General features: G+C 42.2%; 1 protein-coding gene across 5 annotated transcripts in view; it reads left to right on the top strand.

Moving 5' to 3' along the window:
• RAD51B (RAD51 paralog B) overlaps window positions 1-17,667 on the top strand; it is a 408,859-nt gene that overhangs the window by 306,926 nt on the left and 84,266 nt on the right. The window contains exon 11 of one of the 5 annotated variants that reach the window (XM_029964332.1): window positions 14,198-14,311. The exons of the other annotated variants lie outside the window; for them this stretch is intronic. Coding sequence (XP_029820192.1) covers window positions 14,198-14,223 — 26 coding nt within the window. The 3' untranslated portion in view covers window positions 14,224-14,311. Of the gene's footprint in view, window positions 1-14,197; window positions 14,312-17,667 lie in introns of those variants that run through there. 5 annotated transcript variants of the gene reach the window in all.

Genomic DNA, 17,667 nt, shown 5'->3' with positions numbered 1-17,667 from the left:
CCAAGACCACTCAAAAATCATCGAGAGAGGTTTTGTGATGACATCAGAAGCTCTTTGAGGATTCTGGGTTGAATCCCATCAGGCCCCATAGATCTATAAGGATTCAGCTTGAACAGCAGATCTTGCACAGTTTCAAGATAGACTGGGAGTTGATCATTCTCGCAGTCATGGTCCTCCAGTTCAGGGCACTGAGACCTCCTTGGTCCATCATCCATGTTGAAGACAGAGGCAAAGAAACTGTTAAATATCTCTGCCTTGTCTCTGTCCCTGTTTGTGAGGTGACCATCCTCACCCTGTAACGGGCTGATGGTATTTCTATACTGCCTATTGCCACTAATATATTTGAAGAAACTCTTTTTATTGTCCCCCACATTTCTGGCAGCTTCAACTCCAGCTGAGCTTTGGCCCCATGAATTTTCTCCCTACAGCAGCAAGCAGCATATTTGTATTCTTCCCATGTCACTTGACCTTGCTTCCACTGGGCATACACCTTCCTTTTTTTTGCCTTATTTCCAAGAGAAGATCCCTGCTTAACCAAGCTGGCCTTCTGCCTCACTTCCAACATTTGGGAACTGCCTGCTCCTGTGCACTTAGGAGGTGATGTTTGAAAAGTGACCAGCACTGATGGACCCCAGCATCTGCAAAAAACATTTTCCCAGGGGTAATTCCCTGAGTAGCCTGAAGTCTGCTCTCCTCATGACCAGAGCTGAGGATTTGCTGGCACTTTTCCTCCTGTCAACAGAGATTTTAAACTCAATCACACCATGTTCACTGTGGCCAAGACGGCCACCAATGTCCACTTTGCTCACGAGATCCACTCTGTTGACAAGCAGCAGATCAAGGAGGGCATTTCTGAGTTGGGTCCCTTAGGACCTGTTCCATAAAGTTGTGATCCAGGTATTTTAGGAATCTTCCAGCCTGGGTTGTACCAGCTGTGTGATGCTCCCAGGGAATTTCTGGCAAGTTGAAGTCCCCCATAAGGACAAGGGCACTTGACCTAGGAGTGTTTCTTAGTTCCTCAAAGAATAATTCATTGATGTCATGGTTCTGGTTGGGAGGTCTATAGCAGACTCCCACAATGATATCCACATCATTTGTTTGCCCCTTGATTCTTACCCAGAGGCTCTCAACTGTGCCATTGCCAACTGTGAGCTCCATACATTCTAACCCTTCTATAACATACAGGGCCACCCCTCCACCTCTTCTGCCTGTCTGTCTCTCCTGAAGAACCTGTAACCATCCAACAGGGCACTCCAGTCACAGGTATCATCCCGCCAAGTTTCACTTATGCCAGTGATGGTCACTGGGACTGGGCCAAACCTTCGAACTGCTCTTGTTTGTTCCTCATGCTTTGTGCATTAATATAGAAACATTTCAGTTGTGGTACACTGTAACCAACACCTCCTGAGGAAGATTGAGGGATCCCAGGAGTGCTTTTTTTCTCAAGTTTTGGCACTCCATCCCATCGCTTATCACTGGTGAGCCTTGTTTTGTCCCCTTCCCTCTTCCAAGCCTGTTTAAAGCTCTGTCAATGAGCCCCATTAGTTCCTGTGCTAGACCTCTTTTCCCCCTCTGATAGGTGCATCCCATCAGCTATCAGTAGACTAGGTGTTGAGTAGATCATCCTATGGTCAAAAAACCCCAAATTTTTCCTATTACACCAACCTTGGGACCACTCATTGATCTGAAGGATCTGTCTATTCCTATCAATATTATTCCTTGTTACCAGAAGAATTAAGGAAATTACTACCTGTGCTCCTGATCCCTCTACCCATCATCACAGGGCCAATTTCATCACTAGCAGTTTGAACAGCCAATACTTTGATATTTTCTAGAATAAAAAGTTATGTGCAAGTGGAAAATAGGGGCATCTCTGGAAAGAAACATTATCTGATGTGGTATACTCTGAAATCAAAACCCAGCATGCATCTTTCCTACATGGCTTTGCTCCCACCAAAGTGGTGTTCCAAAGCCATATGCCCACTGGGGTCATTCCTTCTACTGCATGTCTTAGCAAGCAGCCGGTCAAAGTGCTACAAAAATACTTTGTTCTGTGATGTCAACAGAATTAGTTAATGAATGTAAAACATGGCCAGTTTGCATTCACATGAGTGCATTTTCCACTTTTATACTAGCAACTGCTGAATTCTGACCAGTGAGGTCCTACCAACAGGCTGGTCAGTAGGGAACTCATTTGATGGTCACCTCTGACCACTGTACATGCTATATCTTGTATTCACATATGCAAGAATTCAGAAAGAAAGTGCTAGCCCTTCCAAGTAAAAAGAGCCAGACTGTAATTTATCTGCATTTACTTTTGGAAGATCAAATTGGGATAAATCTGGTGAAACATGTTATCCTGTAGTCTTCAAGGTGTTTTATTTGTTTAAAGAGTAGCTGACACATTTCAAGTGTGTAGCTGAAAGCATTCCTGATAGCAAAATTTCCTTTATATAATATTTGCCTGTTTGCCCACTGGAGTCAGTGGACTTCCTAGGGGGTAAGAAAGGGTGCATAACAAATTTAGGGGTAAGTACTAGCCAATCAGTCCAAGCAGAGCAGTATTTGCTGATCAAGAGATAGCAAAACATTTACATTTTCCCTAAAAAAGTGCTGTGTAACTGAAATTTGCTTTGGATTTCTGGTTCCATGACTGCCATTACTGTCTCTACTGATTGTTTGGAGAAGGTCCTCTGCAGTTTCACACACAGTCAATTGATCATGAATGAAGCTAAGAGCAGTTATTAATCTTACTGCCTGGTTGCACTCTAAACCCCCTTCTAATCCTGCCTCTGTTCTCTTAGACAAAGAATGCAGTGAGATGAAGGCAGGATCAATGCCAGCATGGAGCTGCCCTTTTTAGTAGTTGTCGTGGCAGGGTTTTGTGCATCAGCAACAGTGAGTGGTTCTCAGTGTACTGGGGTAGAAGGGAGTGAAGATGAATTAAAAGGGTCAGACGTTGTGCTCCTGAAGGGATGGCAGAATCCCATCCTGACTTTGGGTCTCTGGTGAATTTTTCGGTTCCTTGTATTTAATGACTGACCTAACGAGACATTACAGCGCTAGTGCCCTTTGGAGTTCCATGAAGAGCTCAACACAAGCTAAGAAAGGGTGCATTGTGTCTTTGATCCAATGGGCAGTATTTCACAGGCTGGTAGATTTAATAAAATCTCAGAGGAACCTCAGCTCATTTTTAAGAGGCTTAACATTGAGTTAAAAGTTCCCTTTACTCCTGCATTGTTGGAGACCATTCCCTTCTTGTGTGCTGCCAGAGGACCTGCAGGGAATTGGGACTTCATGAGCCCAGATTGGATGTAGGCAGCTGGTTGAGACTGGTTAGAAATCTGCAGGAGGAATAGCGGGATGCAGGAAGGTTTCTAAGCCTTTTTGTGTTTCTGAGTCTTTGAAGTCATCCAGTGCCTCACACGCAGTGTGAACACTTTGCTCTGCACCTGAAAGGAAAACCAAGCTACTGATAAGGCCTTTTGGTCAGCCATTTTGAGCTGTGTGACATGAAAAGCTGTCTAATACCACTACTTCTAGTAATGTTATTCGTCCCACCATCAACACTAAGCTATCCAACTGACTTCACAACTAGAAACATGAACAAGTTCATTGTCAGGAAGTCCTTCCCTGATACAATGTTTATAGGCATAGCCAGAAAGCAAGTAATGAAAGTGGAGAGTATCTTACAAAGCCTGATAAATGGATCCTTAGAGCTTCAGATAGTGCCACAGTTGCTTGTTTGAAGCTAGTAATCTAATGAAAATGGTAAAAAGTGGGGAAGAAGAACAGGGAGTGAGGCAGGCTGGAAGAGATCCCATCAAGCAGCAAGCTTTTTGATGTTCAGTGCTGAGAACTGGGAAGCAAATCGCACTGTGCCATTTTGGAGTACAGGTCTAGAGCAGGTCAGAATCTGAAAACTGATGAATACTGAGAACTGCAGAGTTTGTTTTCAAACATCTGAACACTAACCACTACTCTGTTCACTTCTGTTATTGTTATGAGGTGCTGGTTGTGGATTGCATGGGTAATTTCACAGCAAGAGTTCCAATGTAAGCCATATGTTGATCCTTCAGTTTAACTTTATGTAGAACAACTATTGCTAGGAAAATGTTAGTGATTAGTTTGAGGGGATGAAAGGATTTTGCTTAGATTTTCAAAAGTGCAGCATAAATACCTTTGAAGTCCCAAGCACTCAAATATTAACCTTTTTTGAGAAATAAAGTACAGGTCTCCTGGTATTTCAGTCACCTCTAACTTTAAAATAGAATCCTTTGCAAACTCAGAAATTCACTGCTAGGTTACTACCCACTCTCATGGATGTGGCAGGCTGCTGGAGTTTTGGATATTCAGCAAAAATGGGATCTCCACCCAAGGACTAGTAGTTAAAATTTTTATTGCCATTGATTGAAGTTTGGCCTTCTTGGTGAATAAAGCTTCGCATACTTTAAGGAGTTTTAACATGAGCAATTAGTCAAAATTGGCACCTGAAATGATTGGAGATGGGGAAGAGAAGGCTTCAAAACATGCTTTATAAGAACTTTTGCCAATGTATACTTCTCCTGTAATATAGCAGCTGAGGCCCCCAATCATTGATCCTTCTAAGATCCAGCAGATCCATGTTCCCTTCCTGCTGGAAAATGCAGAGATGAACAAAATATAGTCTCCACAGATATTTAAGATAACTCCTTTCTTGAGAGAAGACAGCAGAGAGGAACAAATGCTTTCAGGAAGAAGAAATTGCTGTTTGGAACTGATATGTCATGGGGCACTGTTGAATATCAAGAGAAAACAAAATTAAATGAACTATCACAAAGGAAGAGGCAGTCATGTAAAAGGCAAAGATGATTTGTGAGATTTTGCAATAGCCTCCCAAGGGGAGCAAGGCCTTTTGCTTGAGACATTTAAAATTAGACTGGACAGAGCAATGGAAATTCAGCGTATAGGCCCCCAATGGGACAGCGTGGATAAGCCACTGCGTCTCCCTTGGCATGTTCCCTTACTCTTTCGTAACTCTTCCTGAATACCTCCATTCCAAATAATCATTTGCCTTCCCCAGGCACCCATCCTGATTCTCTCTTCCTCCCCTTTTCCCCTTTAAGAAAGGAGCTGTGTTTGATTCATAGTGTCAGCTATCTTCCAAGCTCCAATCCAGTCTCAGGGGTAGGAGCTCATGGGGCTGATGAGGGTAGGAGTGATCAACTGCAGGCTTTCCTGTTGCTGAGCTTGCTGCAGGCCTGACCGTTTTTAAGACCTCAGCAGATGTTTCTGCTTAGAAACTATTGGCATCTTTATGGACTGTTTTTTCCATTCTTCCCTCCCAGCCCGTGTCCCAGCAGCAATGAATTATGTAAGACTACATTCTAGCCTTTTCTTTATTATTATTTCTGTAGATGTATCTCGAAGAAGTACATCTACAGTTCTCTCTTTGCCTAGTTTTAGATGTGTCAGCTTTCTCCTTGACCAAAACACCCACCTACCCTTAGAAACACTTATAGGCCTCTTTGTCTTTTTTCAGATACAGATGCCAAAAATATAAATACAAGAATCTTAATTCCTGGCTTCAGATTCAAGATATCTCTCACTGTTCATACTGTGGTTTTAATTGATATGCCTTTTACTTAAAAGTTAACCCCTTGCTATGGAGCTGCCTGTATTTGTCTCTTACTGCTGGTGCTTAGAGAATGGTAATTAATAACAAGGAATGGAAGGAGATTTAGAAACTTCTGCTGAAGCTCAAAACGGCTCCAACAAGCATCATCCCCACCTGGCTTAGTGGTTTAGCTGTCAGTTATTAGAAATGAACACATTTCAGACAGTTTTGAGTAGAATAAAAGCACTGGACTGGTTTATTTGCACTGTTGATAAGCATTTGTAATCCTGCAAAATACGCGGTGTAATGCATGAGGAGCACCTGATGCAGTCTGTGTAGACTTAACCCTTTTACATTATACAGCAGAACTTAAAAGCTCAAAACTGACTAGATTAAATTTCTTAAAAAGATGATGTAAATAATATGTGCAAGACCACATGCAGATTACTTTAAGTTGGGAGACAGAAAAACTTTCTGCATTGGAAAATTTGGCATGGCACCACCAGACTCCTACTTGATTTCAGATGTAATATAGTAGCAGAAATAAGCTGTTTCCTTCTTTGGGAACACACTACTAGAAGGAGACAGAGTAGTTTAGCCAGCATGCCACAGCCAAATGTAGGATTTTCATGCAGGCCTATGTTTAGTTATTACAGCAAAGGGTTGCTGTAAATCCTCTTGATGCACTTAGCAACTGAATTCCCACTGGAAGAAAAGCACATCTTTGCCAATATAATACTCCTATTGTTCACCACCTCACACTCTTTCTGTGACTGTGCTGCTCTGACAAGGCACAATGTCATTGCAAGTGGTCCTCTTAGCATTTTACTCTTTCATCAGTTCAGTGCTGCTGATAAAAAGTTGCTGAGTAGATGACTTCCTTTTATTTACTGTGTATGTATACTTCTCTAGTAACAGCCAAGCAAGTATATGTTGTCCTCCCCAGGTGCCTCTGCACTGCTTTTGCAGGACTGTGAGGGCAAGAAAAAAGACTCAGTCCTTTCTTGGTACCTTGTCAGAGACTGCCCAGCAAGAGAGGCAGTGTACTTGTGGGTGTGATGTGACTTTGGATCACTGGGACAGGCTGGACTGGTCATCTGGCCACTGGAGCCCAGCTCTGAAGAGAGCAGAGTGCAGGCACTGGATGCAGCTCAGCTGGCCTGGGTGGCATGGACTCACAAGAGCCCCCACTGAAGTCTCCTGCATTTTCCCTTCTGGAATTAGAGAGCTGAATCTCACCTGGTGAGAGCTGAAACATATATACAGTAGGAGAATGTGAGTTAAAGTTTAATGGTCCCAACTTTTACCGTCTTTCAGTGGAAAGCAATACTATAAGGATTATGAAGTCAATCAGTGCAGCATCTTCTGTCAGTAATTGCATTTGTGTGTAAATTGCACACAGGAGGCATTGTGGAAAATGAGGAATTTTTTTAAGGTTCTTAAGTATGTATTTACTGGAAGATAATGCATTGCTGATGTGAGCAGGTATTTCCCTGTTTTTGAACAGGGAATGCCATTACAATTGTCAACATTTTGTTCATTAATGTAAAGAAGAGACAAGCTCTGTGCCCTAATGTTCAGAGAGCTTGACGTTGCACAAACATCTTTGATGTACATCCTCACTGCTACCTGGTTTTGCTGTTACTGTTATTTTTAAGACATAGTGCTCTACTGATAAAGAGAATGACCACAAAATGGAGAGACAAGATCTGAACATAAGAATTCCTGTGCTTGCTCCTTTAGACCATGCTGTTTTCCTTAGGAGAGTTTAATTCACTTCAGGATCCAGGAGAGCTATGAGCCAAGCTATGAGCCATTATCCACTAACAAAAATCTGCAATAATGGCAAATGGAGCATGTAAGCTGCCTTGCCAAGGAACTTGATACTCTCTTTTCTCAGAGGTCTCTGTGCTGAAGGTCTCCCCAGATCTCTCAGTGTTAAGTATGAAATCTCGTAGCTCTCTAGAGCCCATGAGTGACCCCCTGGCTAATGGCTTTTTGCCAGTCCTGTTTTGTATGGTTATATTGTTGGCTGACACTGCATTTTTACAGTTCAGTTTTGTTTCTCATAGTCTTAGAAGTGGCCATTTTTATTGTCAATAAATACATCTCTTTGCAGTATTCTCCTGGCAGCTTGATGCTCACAGACTATAGGGAGCTGTAAACAACACTGTTTATACTTTCTGCTGATACCAGAACATTAGCATATAAATAGGGGAGAGATTTAAACAGGCTAAAACAACTCCAGCCTGGCCTATTGGGAAGGGCGGACAAGCTGCTTTTCACTATCCTTGCAAAGGATGTCAACTTTTCTGTGGGACTATTGCAAGAATGAAGGGCTTAAAGAGATGGGAAGCTTTTATCTGACAAAAGAAAGGTCGATGAGCCTTAGAAATGCAGAAACGGACTGAATAACAGTCTGCCTGTTGGGATTTCCTTGTAAGCCCTGTTTGCGTTAGTGTAGGCATGTGAAGGGAGGGAAATTACTTAAAATCACCTCAGAGCTGTTGGATAAGACCTTCCTTTAAACGGGAACAGTAAAGTCTTAAAAATATGATCAATGCACCTGGAATGAGCGTATCACTTTAGAAAAAGTTGTTTCGTTTGCCTAAAGAAACATATCATGTGACCTTTAGCATTTTTTAGCTGCACAGTATTTTAGAAACATGGTACAGCCAAATACTAAATCAAATAACTTCCCATATCTTATCTATCTATTCAATTACTAAAATTCCAGTCACCTTTGGCACCCATGAGAGATAGGCATGAATGCTGCAGTTACTGTCAAATAGTTTGAGTCCTTTTTTCATGCAGCTGAAGTTTGGTTTTATTTTTTGTAGTAGAATATGTAAAACAGCATTGACAGAAACGTAGATAAAGGGAGAAAAGAGGTTCTCAGTTAACAATCCATTGGAAACCAGAGGCCAAAACAAGGAGAAAGAAAAACCAGAGATGATGATTCCAGGTGAGAAAGAGATACTATGGGATTGTAAAGAAAGCTGTCACATGAAGAGTGTGGTTGAAACTGTGAAACAGAACTTAACTGTGTTGGCATTTGTCGTGGGCTTTGCAGATGTGCCTTAGTGGTGCATAGACCTTTGGAGATACTTCATTTCAGGGCTGGAGAACTTTGTGTGGAGCAGTCACTTGCCCCATTCTCCTTCCCTCTTCTGCAAGGGGGAATGTGGTGTTGATTTTCCTCTTCAGAAGCAATGAAATTTTGTGTCAAAACAAGAAATTTCTGTAGTTGTTTTTTACCATCACCTTTCTGCTGTCTCTAGGAAAAAAAAGTTGTTTCAAAGTTACATTCCCAAAACTGGAAGAAACGCTGTGATTTGCGCAGTTCTTACTACACAGAAGTTGCTGCAGGAGTGTCCCACGTAAGCCCCATAAATGTGGCAGTGAGAGGGGCACATGAAAGTGGAGGAGATTGAAACTGGACTGACTTTTACCCTAGGCCTTTTCTAGAGCTCTTCGTTTGCCACATCTGCATTTGGTCTTCCCAGTGCCCTGACTCATAGGCCAAAACAATGCTCAAGTCCCGGAGTAACTGGCAGTGGTGGTAAAACACAAGTCAAAAGCCACTTTCCAAAACAAACTGCAGTGTGCATGCAAGCTTGTGCCTGTGGTCAGGTGCTAGTGTAAGCGGGAGGCAAACCTGCTGGCTTTAGCACAGCATACATTGCAGTGATTGAAGTTTAGTATCTCACTTTTGTCAGGCAAAGGTGAGATGAAAAGGACAGCTAGTTCTTGTTCAAATAGTAACCTTAATACTACTAGGAGTAAAACTGTGCTTTGTCTTGGGGTTAGGATTCCAGTCCCATGGGTTTTATCAGTCTTTAGTGAGTATGGCCCTGGAAAAATGCTCTTAATCTTGTGAATGTTCTGGATCTTTGTTGGGAAGGAGATGGCTAGAGCACCACTGTCCTGGTGACTTGAGGGAAAGGTTAATAAAGTACCAAGGGTGGTGTCTTCAAGGTAGGTTTGTCAACCAAAGACATAGCAGAGGAGAGGAGCTAGAAAGTGCATATACAGCTCTCTAAGTTAATTTGTTTAAAGGATGTTGTGCCCAAGTGGCAGAGGAAGAATTCTGTTAAAACCTGGTAAATATGGAAACTAAGCTGAGATGCTCTTTTCTAGTGTGGATCTCTAGCACTGGAACAGTGCTAGAGATGAAACAGGGGTTGTGACAGTGGGACTAAGAGAGCTGCTTGGCCATGCAGTCCCTATGCTGGATTTAAACATGCTCTGTATCACAGTCACTATTCTTTTTTTCTTGTGCCCAAAGATCAAGAAGCAGAGGTAAACAAACCAGAGCAACACTAGCCATTAAAAGCCCAAGATGGAGAGATGATATCTGGAGCTGAGCTATATTAAATGTTCTCTCCTTCTTCATACACTCGGTTTATGTTATTTGCAACAAGGTCAACTGGAAGTTTTCCCTTCCTCAGTCTGATTGCTGCTTGTAACCTCGGCAGGTCCCGTTTGGTCTCCCTCAAAAAAAAAAAAATCGATAGACCCTGTTGTATATACTCCTCTCACCAGAGGGCAATGAAGTCAAGCCTGTTAGTATAGGACCATCCAGCATCGCGTAAGCCATGCTCCCTGTGTTCTGAAACCCAAAGAGCACCACCTGACTTGGCAACAGTATTTGAATAGAAAGGTGGCACTGGGTCAGGGTGACTCCAACACAACAGGTGGCACAGAGATAAGCAGGCTGCCCCAATTGTCCCAAACCAGCATGGGATACTAGTGGGAGGACTTGGCAACAGTCACTGCAGGAATAACTGGCATTCACACCTAGTTTGTGGCAGATAAACTTATCTGCATCTCAGTAAATTGGCTTCCAAAGTGGCTTTAATAGCCTGCATTAATAAGCCAGATGCATTGCAAAAACAACGGGGTTTGGATGCAAGACACTTCCATTTCAAGCAGTTGAATTCCACCTGCAGCACAGTTCAAGTGCAGAAAAGCTGTGAGGGACAGAAGGCCTGCAGGAAGCCAAATGGGAAGAGAGTTGAACATGAGCTGCTGCTTGTCCTTGGAGGATTTTAAAGAGATCTGATGTAAACTGACTGAATCAAAATTGAATGGAAGAGGCTAACCAATGCAAAGAACTGCATTTGTAATGTCTTCATTTTTCCGTTACTTTTCTGTATTCTCTCTAGAGGGCTGCTTTGCATCTCACAGCAGTAAGCAGCTCGGCCAAAGACAGTCATTTTATATTCCAGTCTGACCCAGTATTTTGCAGAGTGCCAAACAACTACAGTGTGGATGCCTCAACCCTCCCCCCAGCCCAAACACACAGAGGAGCATCTATGCAAAGCCTTACAAAGCCTTTCAAATGTCCTGCAAGTGGGACAAAGATAGGAGGAAATGAGATCGCTTCTCAGATTTCAAGAGTCCATTTAAAAAGTATACTGTGTGGGTGAACTGGTGTTCTCTCCAGCAGGCTTTGGGAAATGAAACTTTTGCTTTTGTGTATTAGTTTGACTTTGATGCAGGAGGCCCATCACAACTACTATTTGACATCTGACTCGGAGACTCTTGGAGGAGAGCGTGAGTGGAGGGTGTTTCAGGGGAGAGTGACTTTCTGTGAAGCTTTGTGGCCAGGTTGCAGCTAAATCTGAGTCTGTTCAAACTGATGATCTTATTTCTGATCATGGCAGGCTAAGAGCAGGACAGGCTATGGAGGATCAGCTCCCACTCCCTCCAGGAGCAACTGAGTGGTGTGTCGCCTTACAGCTCTTGCTCATACCTGTGCTGTGGTGAAGGATTTCAGCCTCCGAAGCTATTATCCATCACCATGCACGAGCACAGAAAGTCTATTTTCTGCAAAAACGTGACCTGGGAAGATGGTGACTTGGCCAGGCCAAGCTGGGGTGCACCCGCTGTGCCTTCCCTACTTGCCACTTGATAAATACCCCTCTCCTTCCCCCACCCTCCTGCCCATTTTCCACAGCCAAGAGCAGACACAAGGGGACCCTTTCATCTTGGCACATCCCCTTGCTGATTAATGTGATGCAATGTTCCCACAACACCACCACTATGCTGGCCATGTAATTAGGTGGGAGATAATGAATGCTTCAGAGACTATTCAGGCAGCAGTGCCCACCTCCCCGCTGAACAAACTCCTTTCTCAGCAGTGAAGCCAAGTGGAAGGAGCGGCAGCAGAATTGCCATTGGTGCTGAGCTTAATTGTGCAGGAACGGGGGGCTCTTGCGGCAGAAAATAGAGTAAGGGCCAGTGTGGGAGAGATGGGGAAGTGGGTCTACTCTGGTATCTTGGGGCCAAACTTTTTTTTGTGTCTTTTCATGTGTTTGACCTTGTGGCAGGAGAAGCCTTAAATGTGCACATCTCTGGTTTTGTATGTGTGTGCCTTTTTTGTTTCAAATCATTAGGGAAAGCCATCATTTAATAAGCATAAGAGTCTGTCTTCTCAGTAACCCAGAGGCAAAGATGCTGGTGCTACTTAGTGGCCTTTGAAATGTGGGAAACACACTGGGAACACAATAGGCTTATTCTCTTTTAGGGGGCTTTACAGTTAAGCTGCCATTGTCTGGCTAACATTAGCAAGAAAGATATTCCCCTTTCTCCCCGACCTCTATGTAGACTCTGAGAAAACAACCAATTGGTTTAAAATGCACTATCCAAATGCCTTCAGATCATGTGAGAATAAAGCCAGCAAGGAGCTGAAAGTCTGTCTCATCAGCTGGAAGCCAATGAATCTGCTGTCAAAGGTCTTAGCAGAAATTAAGTCCTCTGCTCAAATTGCTTTCTGCACTTTTTTATTATTTGTTTGTTGATGCAAAATCTTTTTAGAACTCATACCTGACCATACTACCTACTAAATGTAAGCAATGCAACCTGCTGTAAGCAACTAGTAAAACTCATCATAAACTGACTTCAGTAGTTATAAAAATAGATGAGTAACTGAAGTTTTGTGCTCAATGCAAATATGCAGAAAGCTGTTGGTGATAGTGATGAAGGAGGGAAGCTCAGTTAGTGTGTGGATTAGGTTAATTTCTGAGCAAAAGGTCACTGGAGGGTGGAGTACATCAGAAAGAGCAACTTACAAGTTATAAAATAGAACGGTTCATATGTACACTCACATTTAAGCCTGCTTCACTCCAACAAGCTCTAAAGCCATAATGTGCCCTTTTGTAAATAAGTACATTCCCAGGCAGACCCACTGATCACCCTACTGAATTAAGTGACAGGGTCTTTTGTGCATCCCTTCTTGAATGACAGATGGGTACGAGTTATATTCTATTGCTTAAACCCATTTTCTAATCAAGTTTTTATATAATGTGCTGCATGTCATTGCTGCACATTTTGACTCTGCATAAGGTGATACACAGAAAATTCTTAAGCTTTCCTAGTATCTGCAGTGTCAAGAAAACAGATTTCACTGAGAATCTTCTTATGTTGCAAAGCAATAGTAGAGTTGTGACAGAAAAGGAAAATTCTGGCAGGGAGAACAGCTTTTACAAAAGAAAATCAGTTCCACTGACCTCTTTACAGAGCTGCCCAGTGGTGTGCATAGTCATGTGCCTCCATGTCATACAAACACACTGCACTCATTTATGCCATGCTGTTGTGTCCCGAAGCAAATGCACAGTCTTACTGTAACCCTTGAATCATGTGTCATTTATTTCTCCTCCCTCTGTCACATGCACAAACACAGCCTACAGGCTCTATGTATGAAACAGAGAAGGGAAACAGATGACACGTGATGTGAGCATTACAGTGCTTCTACAATTGGTGGTCATAATTTTATTGGTGTCAGAGACTCAATGGTTAAGAGGCAAAAGAATTGATAGTACAGCTAAGGAGCCCAGTTGTTAGTGCTCAGAACTGGGAAAGAACTCTGTACTGAAAGGAGATTCAAATATTTTCCTTCTGCCTACACTATACGTGGAATGCTCTAGCAAGAACTTAGGTTAATGCTTATCTCAGTAGCACAATGTCCTCCAGAGGAACATAAAGACTGTTTCAGCATTGACTCTGATTTGTAACCTGTACTTATATTGATGAGTGCCATTCCTGTAAACCAATCAGGCTGAGGTAAAGGTATTTGCTTATCTTACTAACAACTTGAGGAAACATTCTGTAGCAGTGAACATGTTCAACACGTTTCAGTAGAAATGAGAACAAGCACAACTTGTGCAGGATCTATGATACCAGCTTACTCTCCTAAAGTAGGGTATCTCCTTGTGATCTCTTTTTTCCCTCTGCCTGAGATAGCAAAGCAAATTGCATCAAGCTCCAGCATGCACTGCACATCTGGCAGTGGATTTTCCAGTACAAAAGCCATTCAGTCACCAAGAGTTCAGTGACATGACCTTTCTCAGAGCAATCCACAAAGAGGTTGGCACTTCTAGAATTATGTGATTTTGACAACATCTGGAGTTCAATTGTCTCTGGTAAAACAGATGTTTTACTTCTGCTGATCGCAAATTTCTCCCCATGTTCACCATTCTAATTTCTTTTTCAAGTTGTGTTCAGCCAAGAAATGAACATAAATTTTCTTGGAAACTGTTCCAAAGAATCTGCCATCTGAACTTCAGAATGATTTGCTGCTTTACTTGCTCTTGACAGGCTCTGAAACCCCTCCAGGTCTCTAGTTGGGAGAGAATTTCTTTTGCATTTTTTCTCTTGGCCCAAGTGATGTGAGGACCATCCCAGTGAAACCCCAATATTGTAGTAGCAAGGAACAAGGTAAGGGAAGAATCTGTCTGTTTTTCCCTTGCTGCTATTATAACAAGGAAAGAGTAATGCAGACACCTATGCTCTGAAATTATGTTAAACCTGGACCATATTTTGGTCTCTTATGCCTGTTGCAAAATAAATCAAAGGATAAGTTAGGTAAGAATAATGATACTGGGTAGCACCAAGATCACAGAGCCTTTGCTGAACTCCTGCTGCAGCTTGTGTAGACTGATAGGTTCCTGCAGACAGTATATGGTGTGTTAAGAAATCAATAGCCTAACAGTTCATATTCACTTTTCATTTGATGTGCATTTTACTCTTTTACTGAGAGTAAAAGGCTAAAAGAAGATCTGTTCTGGCACAGCATAAGGGGCTGACCAACTATTTCTGGACTGTTTCAGAGTTGAGGAACATTAGGATGCACAAGAAATGGAACCAGGAGAAGGAGGCATGATCAAAATACTTCTCCAGCAAACCTCAACGGCTAGGACAGTGTTTCCACACAGCTCTGAGCAGGTGTGGGAACATTTGCCACTTGTGCCAGGCACACAATCTCAGAGTGCTGTGGCTGTAGGATGACAATTTTACTGGGAAATAGAAGAGAGAAAGGGGAGCAGCAGGAAGCCTGGCATGGTGCTGAGCTCAGTCCTGACTCTGCACACCGACTCTGGCATCAGTATAGTCCCCTGCCTCTGTGCTTTCTGTCCTCCCATGCCCAGCACAATACTAGCCACATGTGAAACTCTTGCTGACTCACACCCATTGCCCAGAACAGTCTTGGCTTTCCCTGTGTTTAGTTCTCTATGCAGCACTGCATGGTCATGTTCTTGTACAAAATCCTCTCTCCTAAATGTTGCTATTTGTCACTGTCCTAGCTTTACACGAAGGCCCATTCCCCTGCTGAAAAATGTATTTCTACGAGTACTAAGTACTTCCTACTACTACTTCTTCCTCCTACTGACTTGTTCCCAGAATTAAACTTCCCCACTTTACAAACAAACTGGAGTACCCTGGACCAAAAAGAAGGCTGTTGGAAAACAGTACAATGGCTTTAAATAAGCAACTGAGTAAGCAGCTGTAGGGGAGGGAACAAAAGAGGGGCAAAAGCAAGCATATAGCCAGCTTCTGCACTTGCCAACCACAACAGGCACCTGTTTTGGCAGTGCTCAGAGCTCAGTAGTAAGGGGACACTAAAGAGTTAAAAAGGTTTTCAGTGAAAGCAGGCTTATGAGAGAACGGGATAAAGAGGAGGAGCAATTCTGTGCACAGACTTTCCAGAGCCTCCAGAGATCAGTAAACCCAGGGAATCACAGGCCTATGCATAGGATGCCTTTTTTTTCCCTTTTCTCTTAGATGTTTTAATTTAGGTGGTTGGGATCTAAATATATAATGATTTATCCTAAAATTGATGTATGGTAACAGGGTATAACTTGTCATAGCAATCAGAACTGCAACAAATGACCAAAATTCAACCATCAGATTCAGCCTAAAATTCAGCCTGATAGTAAGAGAATCTTAAAGTCATATTCAGTGACAAGCAGTTATTTGCTGTGAGTCACCAAAATATTTGAGATCTGACAAGGTACCAAAGTAACTCAGATATTCACCTATATGTTTTACACTTACATCTTACTGGTCCCCGTTAGCCTGCCTTTCTCTGGTTTAATTTCATCTCATTACCCAAAGATAAGCCCCTGTGCATTTATTTTGTTAATGAAATGCTGGCTCTATTGGAATATCAGCTCTGTAGGGGTTGCCAGGACATATAAAAAAGAACAGCCATAAACTATGTTCATTATTTTTGCAGTGCAATGCCAGGTCTAGTACTGCTTTCAAAAAAACAGATGAGGGAGAATAGAACTTCACATGTCCCTGACCTGTCCAGAGGGACAAAACAGAGAGCTTTTATTTTATTTGTTTCTACAGTGACTCACTCTGTAGTAACTGGGTTAAAGTCCACTTAGAAACGAATAGAACAAAAGGCCTCCTGTTAGTGCTGGATATTTTCCCTCTTCAGATATCACCAGAAGGATTTATAAAAAGAAAAAAGAAAAAAAGGCCTCTAACAGAACGCAGGAAACCACAAGCTTATGGGAATGTAGCAGCACTTTGGAAAGGAAAACACTGCCTCAGACTTTCATCTGCAGGGCTGGTTTTTTTTTTCCCCCCATTTTTTCCTTACCTTCTTTTCATCTCCTTGCAGCTAGAAGCATTTGCCAGGTCAACACATAGCCTGGAGAAAAGGCTGGTGAGGAGAGCAGTTAAGTTGCGGGGGGTCATTGCCAGATCCCAGACAGAGAGGGAAAAAATTGTCTTGTGCAGATCACTGTAGTCTGCAAGGGGGCTCCAGCACAGAGGGAGAGAGCTTTGGTGCAGCTGTGGCTTGGAATAGTTGCTTGCCAGACTGAGGGTCTTAACAGGGTCAGAACCCTGGATCCTACAAGCTGTACTACAATGGGGAAAAAAAGGGGCTTTTTCCTAATTTTTATTTGGTATGTCTGGTCTTTCTTTTTTTTTTTTTAATGTAGCCTAATGACATCTAAGTAACAAATTACATAATGTTCTCTAAGATATAAAAACTGTCTGAAATGCTTTCTGCCTTCCATTCTAAGTATTGTCATGGCATGCCTATGTTTTTGTTGTAAAGAAAACATTTTCCAGCAGACATTCACTGAATTTCATTAATTTTCATTTTAACTTTTTCCTAAGAAACGTGAAGTGACAATAGCAGAGAAAGCATGTTGAAGTTTTATGTTGCATATAAGAATGAACATTTTATCAAATTTTCCAAAACTTCCCAATTTCCGCAGCTCCCAAATCTGAGGAAAACTGCAGTTCTCTAAAATTAAAAGGGAAATTAAAGTTAAATGTCATTTCTTACCTATAGCTTTAGCTATTATTGCGATCCTAGTTTGTACAAAAGACTGTGTTAATTTTTGTTAGGTGATCTTTATGTTGACCTAGATCGGGAAACAGCTTGGTGAATAGTGTAATGAGCAATGTGTTGGGTGTAAGGGAGGAATGGGAACACATAGCCAGAGCTGGACCACATAAACCAACTGTTAGTTTAATTTAGACTGCTGCAGAACCATAATCTTAAGTGGTAAGCTTTTGAGTGACTTGACCAAGACCGCACTGCACATAAGTAGTTACTTTATTTAGTTAGCTGACTGATTCCATGCTGAGTTAGAGAAGTTCATCTGTTGTATTCATAGTAAATAGGTAAAGAGTTGACCTTGCCATGCCTATTTCGCTGAAAACTGATGACACTGTGCAGAAAATTCTGTCTTTAAAACAAATTTCCATCCTTAATACAATATGAATCAGTTGCTTGTAGTAGTTGGTAACATGTCATATAT

Source organism: Manacus vitellinus, unplaced genomic scaffold, assembly GCF_001715985.3.
Source record: "Manacus vitellinus isolate BGI_N305 unplaced genomic scaffold, ASM171598v3 scaffold_6_pilon, whole genome shotgun sequence".
Taxonomy (NCBI): domain Eukaryota; kingdom Metazoa; phylum Chordata; class Aves; order Passeriformes; family Pipridae; genus Manacus; species Manacus vitellinus.
Note: the sequence above shows the minus strand (reverse complement) of the source record. Positions and strands in the feature narration are given on the sequence as shown.